Source organism: Vipera berus (assembly GCF_964194415.1).
Source record: "Vipera berus genome assembly, chromosome: 3".
In the NCBI taxonomy this organism is placed as follows: Eukaryota; Metazoa; Chordata; class Lepidosauria; order Squamata; family Viperidae; genus Vipera; species Vipera berus.
The window spans coordinates 58,398,463-58,424,419 of record NC_138204.1 but is presented as its reverse complement, the minus strand read 5'-3'; the positions used below and the strand labels follow the sequence as shown (position 1 = coordinate 58,424,419).

The 25,957-nt window shown below is 41.1% G+C and overlaps 1 protein-coding gene across 1 annotated transcript; it reads left to right on the top strand.

The window, feature by feature from the left end:
* Window positions 1–1,158: 1,158 nt before the first annotated feature.
* On the top strand, window positions 1,159–13,624 carry LOC308666582 (riboflavin-binding protein-like; the record flags this gene model as incomplete). Its single annotated transcript, XM_081325475.1, has 5 exons — window positions 1,159–1,245; window positions 5,401–5,500; window positions 7,128–7,256; window positions 10,041–10,152; window positions 13,379–13,624. Coding segments are annotated over exons 2-5 (489 nt in total). The 5' UTR covers window positions 1,159–1,245; window positions 5,401–5,498.
* Between the last annotated feature and the right edge of the window lie 12,333 nt (window positions 13,625–25,957).

The following is a 25,957-nucleotide window of genomic DNA, read 5'->3' as shown; positions in this document are numbered from 1 at the left end:
GAACGATGTAGAGCTGGCCACGCCCACCCAGTAGGCTGTATGCACTTTAGCCACGCCCACCCAGTAGGTCACGCCTACCCTGGCCATACCCACCCGGCCCCCTGAGGGCAAACGCAATGCTGATGCGGCCCTCAATGAAATTGAGTTTGACACCCCTGTTCTATGTTCTATATTGTGAAACAACATTAACTGGCCAGGAAGTTTGGAACCCAAAAAGGAAACATCGATTCCTCAAGAGATATTAAGAAGTCAAGTGTCTGTGACTTCTCTACGTTGGTGGGATTCATAATGGAAAGCAACATATATATATTCTGCTAATCAGAAGATAGAAAGCCAACAGGGTAAACTCCAGAGATGACATGGTAGACAAAGTGGTGAACACGAAACTTTTTCAAGTTGGACATTTTGTGCCGGAACATAACTTGCCATTTGTGACTTCAGAATACTAATGTTGTACAGTACATAGTTTGTTCTCATTATTTAATTTGCCACTCCCACAACGGCAAAAGCCGCTTCAACCCCAGTTACTAATATTTGTTTATATTACATCTTATGGCCTGAGAGATAGGATGCATATTGGGATGGGATGCAGCACTGAGATAGGAGATAAAAATACGGTGTATATACATGTTGCATGCCTGTTATGGGGAGACTTTGTCCACACTGTCCTCTTTATAGAAAGTTGAGACACGGAAACCACAAATAAAGTTCTTGAATTGAAACAATTGCACAAGGTATGCTGATATTCTCAGTTCAAAGGCAACACTAACTGTATTCACCATGAGAGAAAAAAAAATCCAAATCTAAAGGGATCATATTTATCATATCGCATTTTATGAGCCATATTTCCTTTAAAGGCAAAATTCCCTACACATTTATTTGAACAAAATTTTTAAATTGAATAAATAAATTTTCAGTTTAATTGTTTAAGGCAGATACATAAGAAGGAAAACCATGTTCCACTTACTACATTTTAGTTGCAATAGTTTCTGACATTTCACATTAAGGTTGCCCCTATGTTTCATAAACCACCAGTATGATTGAAATGTCATCTTCCATACAGGATCCTTCACAAGAATAGCAGTAACGGTAGCAGTAACAAGATGTTGCGATTTTCACTGTTCCTGTTCCTTACTATCTTAATGCTTAGTACTGGAAAGAGAAATAGATGTTTGAGAGGGGCTGGTCACAAGCCAAGGCCTACCAAAGAGAAATACTTGCAGGAATGTACCATATATGCCAACTGTAAGTATTGCAAAATTGTGTTAAAAATTAGACTGTATGTGACCAACAGGCTGTGTGTGGGTGCCTTTTTTAACAGGGGGTGTTGAAGGATTACTTTGTATTTTATCATTTGTTCATGCAACTAATGTGAGCTAAATGTCATGATGCAGTTACATTTGTGTGTGTTGTGTGTATATACCTACCCGCATGCAAACGAGGGGTTAATAGATTACTTCTGTGCTGAAATAATAACAAAGTACAGGGACTATAAGTATTAAAATAAAAAGCACAGAAAAGAATAAAAATGAATAAGCAAGAAATTTGAGACGAAGTAGAAGTAGAAAAAGAAAAATGATAAAGTTTACACACCAAATCATTCACTACATCTCTTCTTACTCTGTATCCTTGTAAACTATTGTTCTTCCCTACATATCCCTACATCACTTCACATATTGCATTTTGCTCTTCTCACATCACTTTTCTGAGTATCTCATGAACTCCCTCCACCCATGACTTGTGGCCTTCGTTTTATTTCAACCCATTCACACCTACTTCATATACCAGTTTTGCAGTTAGCCCTTCATTCATCCACTCTATAGATTAGAATCAAATCACTTCAACATACTTCTTTTGTATAAGTAATTCACTGACTAAAAGCCAGTGAGGTGAGAGCCAGTGCTGCTCAGTTCAGGTATATATGTAAAGATGGAATTGGTACATTCCAGTGTCAACTGGAGAAAAACAGGCCAAATACCCATTGACCCAAAAGGGTAGGAGGAAACAGACCAAATCCTACCCACTACCTTTTTACAGCATTTGTACATCTTAATTTTTTTCACCCATTTCCCAAAACACTGTACAAAGTTGCTCTCTTGTCTATTTATTTACTTACTGATTTAACACATTTATATGACGCATCTGGAGCAGTGGGTTTTTGTGGATTTTAGGTCTGCATTTAACACAATTCTTTCATACACACTGGTGTCTAAACTTCTCAATCTCGGACTTTCACATTCAATCTGCCTTTGAATTATGAACTTCCTGACTGGCTGCTCTCAGAGGGTTAGATTAGGCAACTATATCTCTTCAGCCCTTATTCTTAATACTGGCTTCCCACAGGGCTGTGCCTTGTGCCCCCTACTTTACATCCTCTACACTTATGACTGCACCCTCCACTCATCCCAGCAATATTATTGTTAAATTTGCAGATGATACCACAGTGGTGGGGCTTATCTCCAAGGGGGATGAGTCTGCCTACCGGGATGAGATGGAGTGGTTGCTCTTGTGGTGCAGAGACAATAATTTGGTTCTCAACACCACTAAGACCTAGGAGCTTATGGTAGATTACAGGAGGAATAGATCAGACATTCAGCCCCTGATCATCAGCAGAGACTGAGTGGAGAGGGTGGCAAGCTTTAGATTTCTGGGTGTTAACATAAAGGAGGATGCCACAAATATCCTTTTCCATACTTCCTACTAGAACAGGGATGTCAAACCGCCAGCCCATGGGCCAGACACGTCACGTGGAAGCCGTGCCCACCCCTTTGCCGGCAATGGCAAAACAGTCCCGATACGTTGCACAACGTCACATGACGTCACAAATTTGACATGACATACTAGAATACTGTTGCATTTTTCTGTGGCATTGTGTGACATCACTCTTTTCATCCTATTTTAAGCAGCTTCCGTATCTTTCTTGCTCATGTCCACTTATCATTTATTCTGGGGAGAGAGTAATCTATTTTCTACTAGTTTTAATCCAGGATTCATACTTTCTCCTCCTGTAACAGCTACTTTCACAACTGCCTCTTTTTTTTTCTTCCATGTACCGTATATTTTTTTTTCCAGCGCTCCATTCTTGATGCTGCTAAACAATAGTCTGCCAAGAAAAATCTATGCGGTATCTGGGAGTCAGCCACATCCTGTTGGCGTACAATCAATCCCCACTTTCAGAACACTTCATTACTCTAATTTCCTTCAGTAATTCTTTCAGTTCTTTCATCATAAAGTTTAAGTTTAAGTTTATTAATATTTCTATACCGCCCTTCTCCCGAAGGACTCAGGGCGGTGTACAGGGCAAGAATAAAACATAAAGTTACAAAAATTAAAAAGTTATTAAATACATGCCCATAAAAAACAATAAATACATTAATAAAACCCCCAATAAAATGATAATAAAAACCCCAGCAATCCCACCCTCAGGCCAGGCCGGCTTGTTCAAACAGGTATGTTTTCAGGTCGCGGCGAAAGGAGCGAAGATCCGGCGCCGTCCGGAGCTCAACCGGTAGCTGGTTCCATAGCTCCGGAGCGCCCACAGAGAAAGATCTCCCCCTGGGGGCCACCAGTCTACATTCTCTGACCGGTGGCACCCTGAGGAGTCCCTCTCTGTGGGAACGCACAGGGCGAAGGGAAGTTGACGCCGGCAGCAGGTGTTCCCTAAGGTACTCCGGCCCCCTGCCATGTAGGGCTTTAAATACCATAACTAGTACCTTGAATCTCACCCGGAAGACAACTGGCAGCCAATGCAGCTCACGGAGCAGAGGTGTGACATGGGAGTATCGGGAAACTCCCAACACAACTCTCGCGGCTGCATTCTGTGCCAGTTGGAGCTTCCGGGTGGTCCTCAAGGGCAGCCCCATGTAGAGAGCGTTGCAGTAGTCTAGTCGTGAGGTCACGAGCGCGTGAGTGACCGTGCATAGATCATCCCGGCTTAGATAGGGCCGCAACTGGCGCACCAGGCGAACCTGGGCGAAAGCCCCCCTAGTCACAGCTCCTATATGGTCTTCCAGGGTGAGCCGTGAATCTAGGAGGACTCCCAAGTTGCGAGCCCTATCTACGGGGGGTAATAATTCGCCCCCCATAACGAGAGGTGGAATGTCCGAATAAACCCGGGATGAAGGTATGCAAAGCCACTCGGTCTTGTCGGGGTTGAGTTGAAGTCTGTTCCTCCCCATCCAGACCCGAACCGCCTCCAGGCAACGGGACATCACGGCGAGGGCATCACTGGGGTGGTTTGGGGTCGAAAAGAAAAGCTGGGTATCATCAGCATACTGATGATACCCAACTCCAAAACCACGAATGATCTCACCCAGCGGTTTCATATAGATGTTGAACAGGAGAGGCGAGAGGACAATCAAACCAGTTATTGTTTTTTATAATTTTTCTATGTGTATGTATGAATAGACTTGTGTTAAAACATGTATTCAGAGTAGATGTTTTACAAAGCAGATATTAGCCAGTCACTGTTTTCATACCTTCATTGCTCTCCAAGCGAGACCAATCATTTTTCTGTACAGTTTAGTCTTTCCCCACTCATCCACTCATAGTCCCTAATAGAATAACAAATGGTCCACAATGTTTTGTTCAAACTTATCTCTAGTTGTTGTTGTTTTTTTATCATGGTTCACTGGAGCTTAATGTGCAACTATCACTTAGGAATTTTTACTTTCCAACATTCGCACAACAGTATAGATGCTATCAAGTCATAATTTCTGACATAACTTCAGTGCTTTCGTTCAAGCTTTCATTTCCTCATATGTCACAAAATCAGACCACCTTCTGTTAATTTTTTTCTTTTCTTTGTTTTACAGATTCCCCACATATCTATTTTCTTTTAATTCTTACTTCCTCCTACATTCCAAATTTAAAAAAATTGCTACACACACACAGTCACTACAGATGAGCTCATAGGCATCCACCTCTGCCATGCAACTGTGGCTGACAGTAACACTTTTTATTAAGATAAAGAAAGGTGAGGATAGGTAGGTAGATGGATAGCTGATAGGCTTCTTAAGACAGGAAAGATATGCACATTTAGGTATGACACCAACAGGCAAAGGAAGTAATCAATTACGTAGTGGCAAATAGTTGAATGTGATTGGCTGATAGCTACCCTTGCTCAGATGTTGACAGGAAAAAACAACTAATTAGCTGTCAGTTCTCTGAGAGTTTCATACATTTAGGAGGAGTCAAAACAGGCCGACAAGTTCCATTTTCAAGAGGATTTGGAAGAAGGAGAACAAAACAATTCCTCATCTAAAAGTGCTTCACAACTCAATTCCAATTGTAATAACCTTGGCTTCTGTTGGTAATTAACTAGGCCAGAGACTTCACAGTTTTAATTGTGTTAGAAAGTAAGCCTTTATTAACAATTCTTTGTTTTTTAATTCCCCACAGCCGCCTGTTGCTCTGCAGAGATTACCAAACAACTAGCTCAGTCACCGGTTGTTAAAATAGATAATACCTTCTGGAACAGATGTGGAAATCTTAGCTCAATGTAGGTTTTTTTCCCTTTTCCACATGTTTCTAGGGATATGCTAGCTGCCATATATCTGCCATAGTTGCTGTTTGTAACAAGAGCACAAACATAAAGAAAGAGTCCCTGGAAATTAGGTGACATGAGTGTACGTTTAATACATTACATGGTTTGTTGTGCAGCCAGCCAGATGTTTAAACTAGATTTGGCATTTTTATCTAACTATTGAGTTTTTCCCAAGGACCTGAGATAGGCAGATGTTGTTTGATGGCTTTAAAGGTAGCGTCACAGTTCCAAGTGAAACTGCTTTTTGCAATTTGACCGATTGCTAATTTTCTTAATGTTGATGATATTCAAGTAGTATTCCAGATGTTGCTTTTATTCTTCTTCTTCTAAAAGTACAGTTATATTAATAATTATTTTTTATTGTCCAAAATCCAAAGATTCCCAAAGTGACATAGTATATTAATTCAAGGCAAGGCAATTGAATTAAAGCAAATAAGGTAGTCCTTGACTTACAACAGTTCATTTAGCGATCGTTCAAAGTTACAATGGCACTGAAAAAAGTGGTTTATGACCATTTTTCATACTTACAACCACTGTAGTATACCTATGATCAAAATTCAGACGCTTGGCAACAGGTTCATCTTTATCATGGTTTCAGTGTCCCAGGGTCATGTGATCACCTTTTGTGACCTTCTGACAAGCAAAGTCAATGGGGAAGCTAGATCCACTTAACAACCAAGTTACTTACTTAACAACTGCAGCAGTTAACAACTTTGGCAAAAAAGGTTGTAAAATGGGGCAAAATTCACTTAACAACTGTCTCACTTAGCAACATAAATTTTGGGCTCAATTGTGGTTGTTAAGTCGAGGACTACCTGAAATTAAGACAAGGTAGCAAGAGAGACTTTGTGAAAAAAGAGGCCTATAAATTTTATAAATAAATAAATAATAGATCCTTTATTCAGCCCTCTAGTGTTGATACCCAGTGTTATCAATGAGATCCATAAAGTATTAATGTAGCCTTGATATGAAATCTAGCATTTACTTAAATAAGATTGCAGTATAATTTCAGAATTATAAATCTAAGGAACAACGGCTCCCAGTTATCCTCCGGGTAAGATTCAAGGTGCTGGTAATGGTTTTCAAAGCCCTACATGGCATGGGTCCGGAGTACCTTAGAAATCACCTGCTGCCAGCGTCAACGTCCCTCCGTCCAGTGCGCTCCCACAGAGAGGGCCTCCTCAGGGTGCCGCCGTTTGGAGAATGCCGCCTGGTGGCTCCCAGGGGGAGAGCGTTCTCTGTGGGCGCGCCTGACCTATGGAACCGTTTACCGGTTGAGCTCCGGATGGCTCCCGACCTTCGCTCCTTCCGACGCGACCTAAAAACACATCTGTTTAAGCAATCTGGTCTGGTCTGATGGGTTCTTTTGTAATTATTATCTTAAGGTAACTATCTTCTACATTTGGGCTAAATTAGGGTTTAATTTATTTTCAATATCTATATTTGTACATTCTATTATTTATGTCACTGTTCACCGCCCTGAGTCCTTAGGGAAAAGGGCGGTATACAAATCAAATAAATAAATAAATAAATAAATAATTTTTTCATATAATAACAGTGAATGTTTTCCTCATACAAACAGGTGTGAAACTTACATGAAGAAAATAGAGTGCTTTTATAGGTGTTCACCATATGCCGCTCTGTGGGCTCATCCCAATCGTGCAGCTGCTATTTCTTCAGTTCCCATATGCGAAGGATTCTGTGACGACTGGTAGGTGGACCTTCTTGCTATTTTTTAAAAAAAAATAAAAATTCTGTTTGCAGTTAAATTTATCATTAATTATTTGTTTTTTTGAGGTAAAATAAAACTTTCCCGTGCAATTTTATTATTCTTAAAATCTTGTTAACTTTACCGATAACTTTCTCTTAGCATTTTTTAAAAAAATATTGAGAAGTAAATCCACCTGCATATTTCCAGGGCAGGACAAAGTATTATTTTCAATTCTCGTAATAGTATGCATCATTCATTTTAAGATGATATTCCTTAGAAAAAAGAGACTTTGAAATGATGCAGTTATGATCAAATGATGTTGTTATTGTTTTATAATAGCTCTGATCCATAGATCAGATGGCAAGCTACCAGTTTTTGTTTTGCTATAGTTTAAAGTTGGTGCTGGCAAAAAATCTGATATTCAAAAAATAAAATTAAAAATTTAACTGGAGTGGTTGAAGATTTTGGGAATGGCATTTTTTTTTCCAAATGAATCTTCAATTTTCAGGTGATGCTACTTTCTGTTTATAGCTTCTTAACACAAAAACATAGCCTCCCGGCTTCATTCAGAACCTCCACACAAACATAAACTCCACTTAGAGGTAGTGGGAAGCTGTGGAAAACTTTCAAAGAAGTGTTTCATCAACCATGTTGCTGCAAAGTGTTATTTCAAGACCCGTAGCACTTTAGACCAGGGGTAGGCAAGCTTGGCTCTTTTTTTTTATTAAAGAGTTTTACAAAAACAAAATTTTACAATGTATCCCCAAATCCCTCCCACCCCAAACCCACCCACTGCCCCCCCCACTTCCCAGAGCTAAATACAGGATTATAGTTACAATAATCATATTCTAAATAAAAATTATGCATAATATACAATTAACCAAATTCATAATGTGCTTTAACTCCCCTTTAATATAACTACAAACAACGTACCAATAACAATATCCCACTAAAATCTACTCATAAGCTAAATGGAACTTTTTAGTCCCATATTTGTTCTGAATATAATTTATCCATCTCCTCCAAACTGAAATATATCTTTCCTGTGAATGATCTTTCAAATAAGCAGAAATCTTAGACATTTCTGCAAGATTCGAAACTTTAAACACCCATTCTTCTATAGTGGGCAAACTATCCTTCTTCCAATATTGTCCCACCAGTAACCGTGCTGCTGTTATCATGTTCAACATCAAGTTAGTTTCTTTAACATCACAATCTACAACAATACCCAATAAAAACAATTGTGGAGAAAACTTTATCTTTCTCTTAAAAATCTTTTGAATGTTCCACCAAATTTTGATCCAAAAAGCTTTTATATTTCTACAAGTCCACCACATGTGAAAATAGGTAGCTTCTAAACTACCACATCTCCAACATTTAGACTGTAAATTAGGATACGTTGGACAACTTCTTGGGATCCAGATGCCATCTATAAAACATTTTATAAAAATTTTCTCTTAAATTTTGAGCAGCAAGCTTGGCTCTTTTATGACTTGTGGAATTCAAGTCCCAGAATTCCTGAGCCAGCATAGCCAAGGTTGCCTACCCCTGGACTACAGCATGACACTAACAGAATGATATTTTTTTAATCTTCCCTGTCGACTTTCTGTAGTCTCATCTTTACTTTACTTTTACTTTTATTAAATTTATATACCGCCCTTCTCCCGAAGGACTCAGGGCGGTGAACAGGGCATATATAAATAGAAAATACAAAAATTAAAAAGGAATTAAACAAGTGCCCAATTAAAAAATACAATAACAATAAAAAACCCATTAAAAAACCCTAACGTCCCCCATCAGGCCAGACCAGCTAGTTCAAACAAGTGGGTCTTCAGGCCGCGCCGGAAGGAGTGAAGGTCCGATGCCATCCGGAGCTCAACCGGCAGTTGGTTCCATAGAGCCGGTGCGCCCACAGAGAAGGCCCTCCCACTGGGGGCCACCAGTCGACATTCCCTGACCGGAGGCACCCTGAGGAGGCCCTCTCTGTGGGAACGCACAGGGCGGAGGGAGGTTGACGCCGGCAGCAGGTGGTCCTCGAGGTACCCCGGACCCATGCCATGTAAGGACTTGAAGATCATAACCAAAACCTTGAATCTCACCCGGAAGACAACTGGTAACCAATGCAGCTCGCGGAGCAAAGGTGTAACATGGGAGTACCGGGAAACTCCCAAGACAACTCTCGCGGCCGCATTCTGTACCAGTTGGAGCCTCCGAGTGGTCTTCAAGGGAAGCCCCATGTAAAGAGCATTGCAGTAGTCCAGGCGAGAGGTCTGGACTGCAGAAGTGAAGACAATTATAGGGTCAAAACCACTGGAAGACTTTGAGGAATGAGAAATAGAAACAACAAGGTGCACTCTATAAGCTCCAGAATGGTGCTAGAATATTTTCATGCCTAGGTTGACATTGTAATGATGAGGAGAAAATAACACTCTTTGGAAACTTGGATTTGACCATAATTCTAGTCATTAAGTACAGTATTATTCTTCCCTACTTATTAGTCTAATAGCTATCACTTAGGAAAGTTACAGGTCTTTATTAACATACATTCTGTCATTGTAACAAGCCACATGGTTTAGTTATATTATTTTTTCTTCCCTTGTCCAGAAAATGTCCTTGTTTTAAACTGCCCTGTACATTTATAAATAATATCCAATCATATCCTGAAGGAGCATTGACTTGATTTTTTTAAAAAAAATTAGTCAATAAAACACATTCTTCTATGTTGCATTATGGGGTGAGGTGGCAAAAACATAGATAAGGCTACTTTTGTGTTTTCTCTTATAGGTATGAAGCTTGTAAAAGTGATCTAACTTGTGTCAGCAATTGGTTGACTGATTGGGAAATTGATGATAAAGGAGAGAATCACTGTAACAATGACTGCATCCCAATCAGTGAGGTAATGTATTGTACAGTAAGCTACTTCTGAGGCATACATAGTACCCTAACGTTAAAATGTTGCATGGCTTTCTATACAAGTAGTCCTCAGCTTAAAAACATTCATTTAGCTACTGTATGAAGTTAAACTGCCCTGAAAAAAGTGACTTGTGACTAGCCCTCTCATCTAACAAATTAATGTAATTTAACAAGGGGAAACTCATATATTCACCCTCTCTTAAATTCTAAAATATTTTAGTATTGGTAGTGTGTGCTACCAATAATTCTTTTAAATAATACACCAATTATGCCATTTAAATTAAAATGCAGATTAAGTGCATAATTTTGAAGTCTGGCTTCCAAACTTTAAACTCAGTAAGAGGATATTAAGGTAAGATAATATACCAATATTTATTTTAAATTAGGTTAATCTGAAATGACTGTTTCCCAAACCAAAAAATATACCGTATTTTCCGGCGTATAAGACGACTGGGCATATAAGACGACCCCCAACTTTTGAGAAGATTTTCATGGGTTAAAAAGTCGTCTTATATGCCAGAAAATACGGGTAAGTAGGAAGTCAGGGCTGCTTCTCAATTAGGTGAAGGTTTATCAAGAGCTTTTGGCCTTGAGATCAGCTTTGCTCTGCCTCGCCTAAACCTCGTCTCCTCTCGCCTTGGTGCCCCCTTTTACTTTAGCCACACGCGCTGGCTGTTTCGGCCAGGAGCGACGAGCATTGTGGCCCAACACTTCGGGAAGGCACCAGGTCTGAAAGAAGGCGGTTCTTTCCATAGGTTAGTTAATGAACAGGGTGGCGGAGGGGGTAGAAGAAACGGGCTCAGTCCTGCGCTGCAAGTTTAAGATTCACACACACCCCCTCCCCAAGGCCGCCTTCTACTTCAGGGCGACCCCAGGCTGCTGAAGCCCCAGCGCCAGCTTTCCGCTGCGGTCTGCCTGTAGCAATTCCTGAGCTGCGCCTTCCCGGGCAGGTGTTGCTGTAGGTCTGCCGCGGCACCACACCCTGAAGTCAAACTCCTAGGGTCAGGTGAAGCTTAGCTCTGCACGAACATGTCAGGTCGGCCTCTGCCTGGCTTCCTGTGCTCCCTTGAGCTCTCGTGCTCGCGGAGCGCCAGCAGCTTGGCACATGCTTAACTTCTGCTCCCTTCCCAAAAAAAAACGGCTGCTGCCCTAGGACGCCGGTAAGCTGGAGCCTCAGCCTCGGTTGGGCTGGTCGGTTTATTTATGAGGAGGCCGTCTTTCGCCATTCTCGAGCGCTGGATTTGTCCATTTCCACTAACGCACGGGTCAGCAACCCGCGGCTCCGGAGCCGCATGCGGCTCTTTGAGCTCTCTCCTGCGGCTCCCAGCCGCCCGGTGCGCGTGCACCTCTTCGAACGGGCAGTGGTGCGCGCGCACCTCTCCAAATGGAGAGTGGCACCGCCCGTTTGGAGAGGTGTGCGCGCACCTCCGCTCGAACGGCCAGCAGCGCCGCTCTTTGGGAAAGCTGCCACGGCATGTTTGCAGGCTGCCGAAAGCGGCAGCTCTGCAGACGGGCCGCGGCAGCTTTCCCAACGAGCGGCGCCACTGCCCATTCCGAGAGGTGCACGCGCACCTCTCCGAACGAGCGTAGGTGCGCGCGCACCTCCCCAAACCTTTGGAGAGGTGCGCGCGTACCTCCACGTGAACGGGCAGCGGCGCCGCTCTTTGAAAAAGCTGTCACGGCACGTTTGCAGGCTGCCGAAGGCAGTAGGAACCGGTTCCATCACACATAAAAAAAATGGCAACCGCGCGCGTCCGCGCATGCGCAAGAAAAACCATTTTGCGCAGGCGCAAAACGGTTTTTTGCGCATGCGCATGCATGGACGCACGCACGCGGCTCCCACTTTTTTTATGTGTGATGGAACCGGTTCCCAGTGGCTCTTTTCCTTTTTCAGGTTGCCGACCCCTGCACTAATGTCTCTGCTCCCGAGGATTTACTATTTTCCAGCGTATAAGGCGATTGGGCGTATAAGACGACCCCCGACTTTTGAGAAGATTTTCATGCATTAAAAAGTCGTTTTATATGCCGGAAAATACAGTATTTATATTGTTCAAAGGACATCTTCTGTCATTTTGCACATACAGTATAGAAATTACAGTGATACTTTAATATTCAACTGCTTTGAAACTCACTAAATTTGATAATGCATTTTGACATGAAAATTTTGTCCCGGTACTCATGCTTTATTTGGTATTCAGTGCACAAGCTAGAACTCATCAGTGACTCACTCCATTATTCCGTATGGGAAAAATTTGTTTGGTACTCACTGTTTTTGGTATTCATCGTATGTCCTGGAACCAGTTAACAATGAATACCGAAGTGCCATTTTATCACATTAGTTTAAAAAGCAACGCATTACTATATTTTGAGATATCGTTAACACTCCAGCTAGAAATCTGGAAGATGTCTGTTGTGGGAAGAAAGGCTGATCTAGAAATGCATGTGTTGGCCAGTTCAGTGATAGAACTCATGCATCTCTAGATAAAAGGAAAATTAGGAAAATGTTTCCTAGAGATTTTAGAACAAATGAAAACATAGTGAAACCCCAGTGCCACACACGGTTCCCAAAGCATCTTCCTGAGAACACGTGGGGTGATTCACTGAAGGCAAGTCACTCTCGTCCTGTTTCTGGCTAGAAAAGGATGCAATAGATCCCAAGGCAATCGACTTCACTCAGGATAGATCCTCCAACAGCAGAAGCAGCAGCAACAAAGATGAATTCACTAATATAAGCACCATTGTTTCCCAATTTTGAAACTAAAAATTGCATGAATATTACAGTATGAACTTAAACTGTGCAATTCCTGGCTATCAAAGGTTGCCCACACATATTTCGGGGGGGGGAAATACTAATCAAATGAAAATATTGGATTAAATGGACAAAATCCTTGGTATGATTATATGGTAAAGCTCCATTTATAAAGCTAAAAAGAAGAGAGGCTAAAATTCTAAACAAAGGGTTGGGAAGAATTGCTTCTTTTCATCTCCAATCCTTTTACCCTCATAATGAAGCACTTAGGAAATTTCTGATATGGTTTATGCTCTGGATCCCGAATGAGTGAATAAACTAGTTTCCCAATCCACTATCCCAACTGAACTGGGCACTTCCTGCCTTACTTTTTCATTATAGCCTAGATGTAAAGATCAAAATAAGGAAGACAGTGTGGCTCTGATGGTAAACTATAAACCAGACCATTTATGAATTCTAGATGTATGCCAATGGAACTGACATGTGTGGGAAAATATGGGGTGATTCACTGAAGGTAAGTCACTCCTCCTGCCTCTGCCTCGACATGGATGAAACGGATGCCGAGGGTATCACGCTCATACTGGGTAAAGTCTTCAGGAGCAGCAGCAGCAGCAGCAGCAGCAGCAGCCGTAGTAGCAGCATCGAATATGATAGAGAAAGATTCTGTCAGTTCAAGTTGCAAATGGGAAGAGAGCTGCAGGAATAGGATAAAGGCCTGGAAAAATAGTGAGCATTTTGGTTTGGGTAAGTAATATTAGATTATTATTTTTATATAATTGCCATTATTGGCCTTCAGCAGCTCTGGGCATCTAACCACAGTGATGCCCTCATGGTAGAACGTGTATTGCAACATCACAGTGCAGGCTCAGAGGTTCATAAGGGGCAGAATTTGTATTACCATGAGGCATGTTTCTTCACTTCACTCCTTGCTTCTCTTCTCTTTGTCCATCATCATGCAGGCACCTTGTCAGCGGCAAAAGCATACAAGTAAATAATAAGCAAATAAATAAAATAATTTAAGACTGAGAGGCAACTCACACGGCAAATGCTTAAACATCAAAATCAGCACTGGATATCCCAAAACTAAACGAACTTGATAAAAGGAAATTGTCCTTACCTAGCAGCAAGAGTTAAAGAATTAGAGAGCTAAACAGATTTCTGCAAGAGCTTTCTGGTTTGCTCTCAAGACTGACTGTTCTCATGATTGGAAAGTGGGCTTGTGGAAATGAAAGTCCAGCAATGGCAAATCAAACAAGCATCAATGCACACTAGAATATATGGGGAAGGGCTTGGCTATCAGAACCAAGAGTACAGCTGGGGAAAAAAGGTCTCTGTAGAAGGAACATTAACACTATCCAAACAGCAAACATGTCTAAATGATCAAAGCCTGCACTTTTTGTTGTATTTTGCTTAAGTAAAAAGGGCAAGGTTCAGTCACCTGATTCTAGCTGCCATTTTGACACTGTGGACATCCCTACTGGGATCAAAGCAGTAATTGGCCTTTTGTAATTGGCAGGTGGATTTTTTGTCAATATGCATATTTTCTAAGTGCCAATCAAGATTTTTTGGTATGGCACCCACTGTGCCAATAGACCATGACTGGTTTATGCCATAATCTTTCAATTTTCAGATCTTGATATTTTGTGATCATCTCCAATTCTTTGTCTTTTTCTTCTATTCTATTATCTCCAGTATTGCCACATTGATTATTCACACTTTCTTCTTTTTAACCAGTTATTTCTGGTGTCTTCTAGGCCAAACTCTATTGCTATATCAGTAGTAAAATTCTTAGTGTTTGTCAATTCCTGGAATTCATTTTTTAATTTTTCATAAACCTTCAGATTAAAGCAAACGTGAGATTTTATTAGCATGGTTGCTGTTTGATAATCAAGATTTGTTTTATTCAAAATCACTGAAAACGGTGACAATGACAACTACTAAGATGATAATGAATCACCTTGGAAGATTATTAATTATAATTACTATAATTTGTATGCCACTTAACTCTCATGACTCTGGGTAGTTTTCAACTATCAATCAAAGACATTATAAGCAAATAAAACATAAAAAATAAAGATAAAAAATGGCAAGCATGATAAAGTAAGGGGTCTCACTTTTTCTTGTCAGAGGCCTGCCAGAACCGCTGATCTTCCAGATGTTGCTGTTCAACAGCTGTAACTCCTTGTATTTCTCACATTGGCTGTGCTACCTAGGCCTCCTAAGTGTAGTGTTTCAAGTATTCCTGTTCCAAAATAGTCTAATCAAGACAGATAACCAAGTTACTCATACTGGTGGTAGCTTCTTGAGAGAGAATACTGATCAAAAAGGTCAATAAAATCAGTTGTCAGTTCAATGTGTTCTAATTTATTTTGTCTACCCAAATATTACAGAGCCAATTAATGCCATTTATGATAAAAATAGAATACTTGAAAACCTCAACACATCGCTGAATTATACACTTAGATTCTTTTAGAGCTTATTTCCAATCTTGTTGAATTATAATTGAATGGGTTGCCATGGCAACTAGAACTAAGTACGTTTTCATTATTCTGGTTTTAGTTGTTCTATATAAAGAAGAAAGCTGCTACGGTTTTGTTTGCGTATTTGCTGTATTATTTTGCTGAGCTTATATAGCACTCCAGGTGCAATTGTCTCTACACAACTATTTTTTAATAACAGGAAGCAGTTTGTAAGTGCACCTAAAAATAATAAATAAAAAGAAGGCATCTTGAGAAAATATGTTTGCAGTAGCTGTTTTCCAAAGATATCAAAACTTCCTAAATCCCTCCTTTTTCAAAAAGGCATTTTCCAAATGTGTTTTATTGTGACTCTCATCACCTATGGCTAACATGATGGATGATAGAATTTGTGGTAAAACACATCTAGAGAAATATAGAGAAATCTGCACTAGATAATGTTTCCAAATAATCATTTGGTGGGTTGAAATAATTTGCAACTACGTCAGCCTCTCTTGAGTCTTAGTCTGCATATCATTCTCTTGTCTCAACAGGCTCACACAAAGAAATTTCTGTTCATAATATTTTGCATGTTCATAAAAGAAGTCATATTTGCCAGTTAAAACTTGCTAGAAGGAGAGGGGATGACAGATGCTGAAAACAAAGACACATACATATGTTGCCAAGACACTGCACAGTCACAATTACAACTGTACTTCCAGATGTACGATACCATGACCTCTGTACAAAATCAAGGGAACATATTAGGATTAGTAGAAATACTTGCCATCTTGTGCCAAGTAAATTCTTAGTGGAAGCATATTTTGGAGATTAAGTCCGCTTCCTGAAATTCAGTCTGAATAAAAGAGAAGGACCGTAGCTGTTTATTGTAACTAATTTGCCAAATGGACAATATTTCAAGCAAATCTGGTATCTTCTAAACATTATTTTTAAAAAAACAGTTTTTGTGAATTTGCTCCTCGAGCAATGCTACCATGAAATGGTTGTTGAGCCGTTTTTTACGATGTAAATGTTTTGACTTTTTTCATCCCCCACAGTGACATATGAATTGTATGAGTCTTCATCTGACAAACATCCTACCTGAAGACCACTAGAAATCAAGCAGCATTGTGTTTCAGCATACACTTGCTCAGCAGACTGCTGATTTCCGATTTTCTACTAACAATCAATCAATAAATAAAGACCAAACATCCAATATTTCATCCCTGGTCACTTTTATACTGATGTTATTGCTTAAATCTGTCCATCAGGTTTCCGGGTCAGCCTTCCTCATCTGGTGAACTCCAGGCAGTCAGTTTGAAACTTTCGGCATTCCCAGCCACTGTCTTCAGGTGGTGGTGCAGGTGGAAAGGCTATTCCATAGCCATCTTTATCTGCGTACGCTTGCGGCAATTATTAGCCAGCGTTACATTCGATCAGACTTGAGGAGGCAATGGTACCAGAAGACTAATATGCTCACTAAAGCTCTAGATTAAAAATCTTTAGGTGTATGGGGACAAGTAAAAGAAGAAGACATGTGTCCTTCACATAAAGGCATCACCGGTTCAACTCTGTAAATTGCTGTGGAACAAAGATACCTCTACTGACATGCTCTGAAGCGGAAGGGCATGTTAAAGGAGGGCAGATGCCATTTTGTTTCATGTCAAGACAAGGAAATTTCTTTCTATTCAAGGGCCTAATTGCCCCTGGACAAGTGCTTTACCAGCAAGGAGGAAGGTCCACAGTGAAAACTAGGGGAAATGTACATGCACACACCAGTGTCTCTATGCAATTAAACTTTAAAACATTTTTTTTAATAGCATCAGGCACTGGGGCAATAGTGGAGGCTATATTTTAAAACTTAAGTACAACCCCGGGGACGCGTCAAGGAATGGTCTGCTGCCGAGATGAGGAGTGCTGGTTTCTTGCTCTCCTCATCAGGTTCTGTTGCAAGGATCCCATTCACTTTGTTTGAAGCGGAAGTAAGCATTGTCCACTCGACTAGACACTGGAAAGATTGTATTCGTTTGTTACATTGTCAGGACTCATTAAACTTTCCAATTCCTTGATTCCTAAAATAATAGAGGGGTTTGTATATGCACACCTCCAAATGAAAACTAATGATTTCAGTCATTATTGTGGAGCAAGGAAAATATATATTACTTATCTTTAAAATTAAATTTCAATCTTTATATCAAAGAAAACAGCAACGGAACCATTCAATTTTATCAAATAAAAAAAAGATAACAAACTGGCCTTCACTGACATATGCCATTCTACAGACAGGCCAAAAATGTTTTTTGCTATGCCAACCCAAAAGAGATACTAGTTCTGCATAATTAATCCTGAGGAAAGTCAGGTCCCACTAGCTATAATCAGTGACAATGGATTGCCATTATCAATAGCAGTTTGACATAGTAGCAATAGGTGTGAGCCAATGAGATAGTAGTAGTGAGGGTCCTGGACTAAAGGTAAAGGTAAAGGTTCCCCCGCACATGTGTGCTAGTCGTTTCCGACTCTAGGGGCCGGTGCTCATCTCCGTTTCATAGCCGAAGAGCCAGCGCTTGTCCGAGGACATCTCCGTGGTCATGTGGCCGGCATGACTAGACGCCAAAGGCGCACGGAACGCTGTTACCTTCCCACCGTAGTGGTCCCTATTTTTCTACTTGCATTTTTACATGCTTTCGAACTGCTAGGTGGGCAGAAGCTGGGACGAGTAACAGGCGCTCACTCTGCTACGCGGCACTCGGGATTCGACCCGCCAAACTGCCGACCTTCCGATCGACAAGCTCAGCGTCCTAACCCACTGAGCCACCGCGTCCCTGGACTAGGGGTGGGGAAATCTAAGTTCTAGTTCTCTGCCAAGCATCGAAGCCAGCTGGTTCAACCTGGACAAGTCATTTACTCTCAACCCAAATCAGCACTGGTTTCTGTAACAAGCTGGCTGAAAAAATAATGCTTCTCAATACATCAAGCATGGACGACATCACTGTAAGAACAGCGGATGTGCTGCAAAACCATTGGACTCTAAAATGTTAGAAACATCAACAATATCAGTAGGCATCAGTTGTTATTCTCTGCTGAAACGAGTGATTTGGCCATTTTAGTTGTGTTAAAAACAGCAATTCATGAAATACATTAAAAAGTGGTGATCCACCCCAATATGCTTGTGACCCCTAGTTTGAGAACCCTTGCATTAACCAGTGATTTACTTACTGATCGTTGTTGAATGCAACATAGTTGTTGTGTTGACACAACGTGCTAAGTGATAAACTATGGTTTATAAAACACAGATGTGGTGGAATCTCCAATTAGACTGGAGGGAGGTATTAAGAGGGAGCCAAGCTTGGAGTTCTTGCAGTGCGGAAAGCTGCACAGATCTGATTTGTAACAGAATCCCCAAAGCCTTATCTGATTGTTCCCAATGGATTGTAGTCAGTTTGGCAAGATTCTTGTAGGTGACTAAAAATAAAGTTTCTGCTGGAGACCATGCATAAGTGGCTCTGGTTGCTTGTGCCTGACAACACCTCTAGAGGACAACTTTTGATTAGTTATTTAATCAAACTGACTACAGCTCGGCTTTCAACACCATTTTGCCGAGCATTCTCATCGAGAAGCTGACTGACTTGAAATTCTCCCCCGCCATCTGCGATTGGATTCAAGACTTTCTTAGGGATCGGTTACAAATAGTGAGGGTCGGGTCTGCTTTGTCCACCCCCCTGAAGCTTTGCACCGGCACGCCACAGGGCTGTGTGCTTAGCCCCTACCTGTACTCTATACACTTATGATTGTGTATCATCTGACCCATTGTTCTGTACCAGCCTGTTACCGGCCCTGCAGATAAGGCAGGGACAACCCCTTTTACAAGAAGGCAAGAGGCTGGAACTAAGCCTGCCAAATTTATTAACATAAAAACATAAACACAGCAAAGAGAGCAAACACGAACCATGAAACAGGAACTATTCAAACGGTTGCCTTCAGCAAACCTCCCACGCATTCCCCTTTTATACAGTTCAGGGCGTGGCTTCTCTCTGCCTCCTTCTGAGGTGCCCCATTGCCTTCCTCTGTTTACTCCTGATTGACTGCCTCCTGCGTTGGGCGTCCTTGAACAGGGCCAGCTGTGGGTCATCTTCATCCACGCTGTCAGGCTCACACAGCTGGGTCTGCGTCGTGACCAAGTGGGAGGGGCCTGGCTGAGGGCTCTCATCAGCAAGCTCTCCAACCCCCTCAGCAACCTCTCCAACACCCCCCTCCTCCTCCTCTGAGTCGTCCGACCCAACTGCCGAACCCACAGGCTGACCCTGAATCACAACACCCATCCACTGCTATAATCAAGTTCGCAGATGATACAACTGTGGTGGGTCTTATTACAGGTGGGGATGAGACAGCATATAGGGTGGAGGTACAAAAATTATCCATATGGTGTAGTAACAACAACTTGCACCTAAACATCGGCAAGACAAAAGAGATGGTGTTAAGACTTCCGGAGAAAAAAGGAGGAACCTGCCCCACTTTACATCGGGGAGGACTGTGTGGAGAGAGTTTCCTCCTTTAAATTTCTGGGAGTCTACCTCTGTGAAGATCTGACCTGGAAAGTTAACACAACCCAGGTGGCTAGAAAGGCCCAACAGAGGCTTCACTTTTTTAGGGTCTTGCGGAAGAACAGGTTAGAACAACGGCTAATGACCCTCTTTTACCGGTCTACTATAGAGAGCGTCCTCTTGTATGGTATTGTGGTTTGGTATGCTGGTCTGACAGCCGTGGACAGGAAAGTATTACAGAGGGTAGTGAGCACAGCACAAGACATTGTGGGCTGTCCCTGACACCACTGGATAACATCGCCAGGGCTTGTTGCCTTGGAAGAGTGAGGAAGATTCTCAGGGATGACTCACACCCTGGACGGTATCTCTTTACTCTCCTACCATCCGGTAGGAGATATAGGAGTATAGCCAGCCGTACCAACAGGCTGAAAAATAGCTTTTATCTGTGGGCTGTTAGGCTTTTAAATGGGATATAATCTCTGTGAACTTATGCAGAATTGACTTGGGAGGCCGGTGTGTGGTGTAGTTGGTTCACATGGTGTGGTAGGATCAGTGCTTTTTTTGTAAAAGAAAAAGGTGCCGGAACTCACACGTCATACAACCCGCCTTGCATACCCTACAAGGTTCCATCCAAAAAAGGTGCCGGAACTCCATTCTGAGCGTTCTATGACAAAAAAAGCCCTGGGTAGGATGGTTTGTTGTCACTGTGTGTTGGGGGGAGAGAGCACGGGGGGAGGCTCAGATAATCTCAATGTACACATGTTGTACTTTGACAATAAAGGTTTATTATTATTATTAATTTTCACAATTAAACTATACATAGTGAGAAGTCAAGGACCGGCTGACAGAGTGCCACCAATACACTGATGACAACCAATTATTCTGGGTAACATCAGAATCAGATCCTGAACTATTGCTTGAATGCAGTGATGAAATGGATAAATTGCAACTGAAATCTGATCTCTTTGAAGACTTTGTGAGAGATTGTGAGAGTTAATTCTTACATGCTGGGAGAAAAACAGCATGACAGTAAATCTGATGGCTATAAAATCAAAACAGAGATAAGCCAGTTCCTCCTTCCCCAAAAGGAATAAGCTTACAACTTGCAAAAATATATGCCTTTGAATATAACATGTTAATTGGAAATGATGCTGATTTTTTTTCTGAATTTCAGCTACAACAAATATCACTGCCTTCCCACAGTGTCTGCAACAGGCCCACGTGATCTTTATGACTAGGAGCACCTGTTACTAGTTATGCCCTTTACCACACCATAATCATTTTGCATTTTGTGTACCATAATGTGCTCAGTATCCAACAAGTTGGAAGCTACAACTGGAGCAAACAGCAAAAGCCAAGTTGTTGAATGGAGCACCTTGCTATCTACATGCTATATCTGTACTAAAGCTACTGTATTTGTGTTCTTCAAGTTTCATTCATGCTAGTGTATGAACTGTGGCTTGTGATATTGCAGGGGTGTCAAACTAGCCACGTCATGTGATGTGTCGTGATGCATTGCAACTTTTTTCCCATTGCCGGAGCTGGGATGGATGTGGTTTCGGCATGATGCATCAGGCCCGTGGGCCAGCAGTTTGACAACCCTGTGATATTGGGACCACTTTCAAACAGACATTCTTGGTACTGATGCCTGCATTTTAGGATGCTTTCTCCTTTGATATTCAAGGGCACCTACTGTTAAATAATTTAGGCATCTACTGAAAAATGATGTTTCCACCCATCTATGGGTAAATGGTAGGAATATTTGTCTTTTTCTTGAATTCACTTTAATGTATATATTATATTTCAATGTACTGTTTTATTATGATGTTAAATTTGATTGGTAAACTATTTTGAGATATTCTCTGGGGAGATAAACTCTCCTTCAAATTGAGTTTCAGTCCTGCTAGTTTTGTGGACATATATATAAAATATGGCATTCAGGAAGTAAAATATACTGTGAATCATGAGAACAACAAATAATAAGTGTAGTAGGTCCAGTTGCTTAATTGTAGTTCAACAGGTTTTTTAAAAAATCTTTTTATTTCTCTTTGCAAATGTTGTAACAGAGAGACCCAAAGAGAAATATGACATTTCTAAAATGTTTTGCAATCAACTCTGTATGCAGTTTTATTAGATTCTGCTCCACTTGACCAATATTTTTATATTTTGGAAAGGATAATATTCCATTGCACTGTCACGTTGAATCAATCCTGCACATTTGGATTTCAGGTTGAACTACAAATGGCACATCTTCACGACCTGTTTTCCTTGTTACTTTCTGGAAGGAGGCTTTGTGATATCCGAGACAGAACATTTATATTCAGTCACAGCTTTGTTCCATACAGTATTAACCTTGTGAACTCTAAAGCTTCCTCCTTCCGTAATGTATTCAAGATAGACAGTGAATAATATTTATATGTTACTTATATGTAAGGGTGTAGGTCTAGGTTGTATATAGTATGTTTTAAATGTGTTATGTATGTGTACACTTTGAGAGGAAGCACTAAATTTCATTTTTAATGTGTGCCATTGTGCCCACAGGAAAAAAATTACAATAAAGGTTATCTATCTATCTATTATGCCTACTATGGGTGAGCTCCTGATGGTTACCACTATATTAATACATTAGACATGTTTGCATTTATTATTTATTTGTATCCCACCTTTATTATTTTTACAAATAACTCAAAGCAGCAAACATATTCAGCATATCTTCCCCCTCCTATTTTACCCATAACAATCCTGTGAGGTGAGTTTGGCTGAGAAAAAGTGATTGGCCCAAGCTGGCTTTCAAGGCTAAAAAGGACTTGAATTCATGGTCTCCTGCTTTCTAGCTTGTGTTGCCTTAACCGACTAGAGTCTAGACCAGGGGTGTCAAACTCACAACGTCATGTGATGTGTTGCAACGTATTGCAACTTTTTTGCCATTGCCAGCAATGGAATGGGTGTCGTTTCACCATGACGCATCCGGCCCACCTGCCGGCAGTTTGACACCTCTGATTTAGACCAAGCTGGTTCTCTGATCCTGTGTGATTTGTGCAAATGGCAAAGGAATACATCAGTCTAGTTTGGGAAGTCAGAAAAATATTCTGGAAGAAGGCAATGTTAAACTGACTTCACAATTTTGGCAGTGTAAATTTTCAAGTTATCTATGAAGTCAGCAGGATAAAGCTCAACTTGAAGACAATTCTACGTTTACCTAAAGCAACAATTTGTTGTTGTTGTTAGTTGCGAAGTCGTGTCCGACCCATCGCGACCTATGGACAACGTTCCTCCAGGCCTTCCTGTCCTCTACCATCTTCTGGAGTCCATTTAAGCTCACGCCTACTGCTTCAGTGACTCCATCCAGCCACCTCATTCTCTGTCGTCCCCTTCTTCTATTGCCCTCAATCTTTCCCAGCATTAGGCTCTTCTCCAGTGAGTCCTTCCTTCTCATTAGGTGGCCAAAGTATTTGAGTTTTAGCTTCAGGATCTGGCCTTCTAAAGAGCAGTCAGGGTTGATCTCCTCTAGGACTGACCGGTTTGATCGCCTTGCAGTCCAAGGGACTCGCAGGAGTCTTCTCCAGCACCATAGTTCAAAGGCTTCAATTCTTTGGCGCTCAGCCTTTCTTATGGTCCAGCTTTCACTGCCATACATTGCAACTGGGAAGACCATAGCCTTGACTATACGCACTTTTGTTGACAGGGTGATGTCTCTGCTTTTTAGTGTGCTGTCTAGATTTGCCATGGCTCTCCTCCCAAGGAGCAAGCGTCTTTTAATTTCTTGGCTACAGTCCCCATCTGCGGTGATCTTGGAGCCCAGGAAAATAAAATCTGTCACTACCTCCATTTCTTCCCCATCTATTTGCCAGGAATTGAGAGGGCCAGATGCCATGATCTTGGTTTTCTTAATGTTTAGTTTCAACCCAAGTTTTGCACTCTCCTTCTTCATTCGCAACAAGAGGCTCTTTAGTTCCTCTTCACTTTCTGCCATTAAAAGCAACAATGACAATACCTAAACTCATTTTTCTTCTCTATATAGAAAAAATACCTTTAGTGTCAAGATTTGAAACACCTGCAATCTCTTTCATCCATTTATTTGTTATATTTCTCCTTTGTTTCTCTGTTCCCAAATAATTTCAAGCACACACACTGCCTCATTTCTTTACTAACTAAATTTGCTCAAAGGCTCCAACAACTGCTTTTTATTCTTGCTGTCTGGATTGAAACAGTTAATCCCAGGAACATGAATTAAAGAGCTGTGATTAGAAAGATTTAGATTATATGAATTCTAGCAAGTACTGTATTCTGCTTCCCAATTAGAATATATGTACAGGCGAACTAAGACAACAAAACTTTGTGAAAGTTTATTTCCTCCTGCAATGCAGAGCAGAAGAGGCTTGCCTCCTTTATCAATGTACATGGATTGATAATAGCTACTATCTTTATGGCATCCGGCCCTCTTAATTCCTGGCAAATAGATGGGGAAGAAATGGAGGTAGTGACAGATTTTATTTTCCTGGGCTCCAAGATCACTGCAGATGGGGACTGTAGTCAAGAAATTAAAAGACGCTTGCTCCTAGGGAGGAAAGCCATGGCAAATCTAGACAGCACACTAAAAAGCAGAGACATCACCCTGTCAACAAAAGTGCGTATAGTCAAGGCTATGGTCTTCCCAGTTGCAATGTATGGCAGTGAAAGTTGGACCATAAGAAAGGCTGAGCGCAAAAGAATTGAGGCCTTTGAACTCTGGTGCTGGAGAAGACTCCTGCGAGTCCCTTGGACTGCAAGGCGATCAAACCGGTCAGTCCTAGAGGAGATCAACCCTGACTGCTCTTTAGAAGGCCAGATCCTGAAGCTAAAACTCAAATACTTTGGCCACCTAATGAGGAGGAAGGACTCACTGGAGAAGAGCCTAATGCTGGGAAAGATTGAGGGCAATAGAAGAAGGGGACGACAGAGAATGAGGTGGCTGGATGGAGTCACTGAAGCAGTAGGCGTGAGCTTAACTGGACTCCAGAAGATGGTAGAGGACAGGAAGGCCTGGAGGAACATTGTCCATAGGGTCGCGATGGGTCGGACACGACTTCGCAACTAACAACAACAACTATCTTTATCAGTATGAGAATTGTCACAGAATGTTTCTTCTGTCACACTCTAAAGCCATCATCATATATAAAAATTGTCACATAAGGGAGAGGGGGAAAACACTAGAAGGAAGAAAGGTACATTGGGGAATTCATCATATGAATCTATATAAAGTTATGGAACAAAATGCTCTTTTGAATGTGCAGCTATAACAACATTCTGCTGAATTTGATTAATAATACTGTAGAGCATTTAGCCTTAAGTATGAATGGCTGCTGGGGGTTGACAAAGGTTTTCTTGAACTGCTTTACCCAAATGATGGTCTGGAGGAACATTTAATACGATATCAATCCTGAAAAAGAGAAAAAAATATGTTCATTTCCTCTTTCTCTCATAGTATTACTCAGTATTTGTGTGTGTGTGCACAACTGTAACTTTATGGGACTACACCCCTTTATAACTCTGAGCTCTTTTTGTGTCTGTGGATTATCTCCAATTCTGCCTTTGGAATGAAAATGCATTAAGCTCTTGGCAAATGAAACATTTGATCCTCCTATTGGTAGCACAGCTGTGATGAATTCCTTACACAGACTTTTGAGTTAATTTCCTGTTATAACCATTTACTTTCATAATACAGTCATTGTTCCTAAGGGAGAAGTGAGATGTATTAACATGGTATAATTCAGAACTTGGACATGCATTGTTCAGGAACTTTGCTCATAAAAAACAAAATGCCTTATTTATTTTACTTAGATGTAGCATTTAAACATTGTCTTTGTCTAAATGTCTGCCAATGTCTAAAATATTGCAAGGATATTTTCCTACATACCAGTACATATTAGAAGCTGCTTATGGTTGGTTCAGTACTAATGGACAAATGTCCAACTATATCAGAAGAGAATGGTTTATGCCTAATAGTTTTATGAATTTGGTAGCTTTCATATACTGTAAGAACCTATACCAATTGCAGAGAAC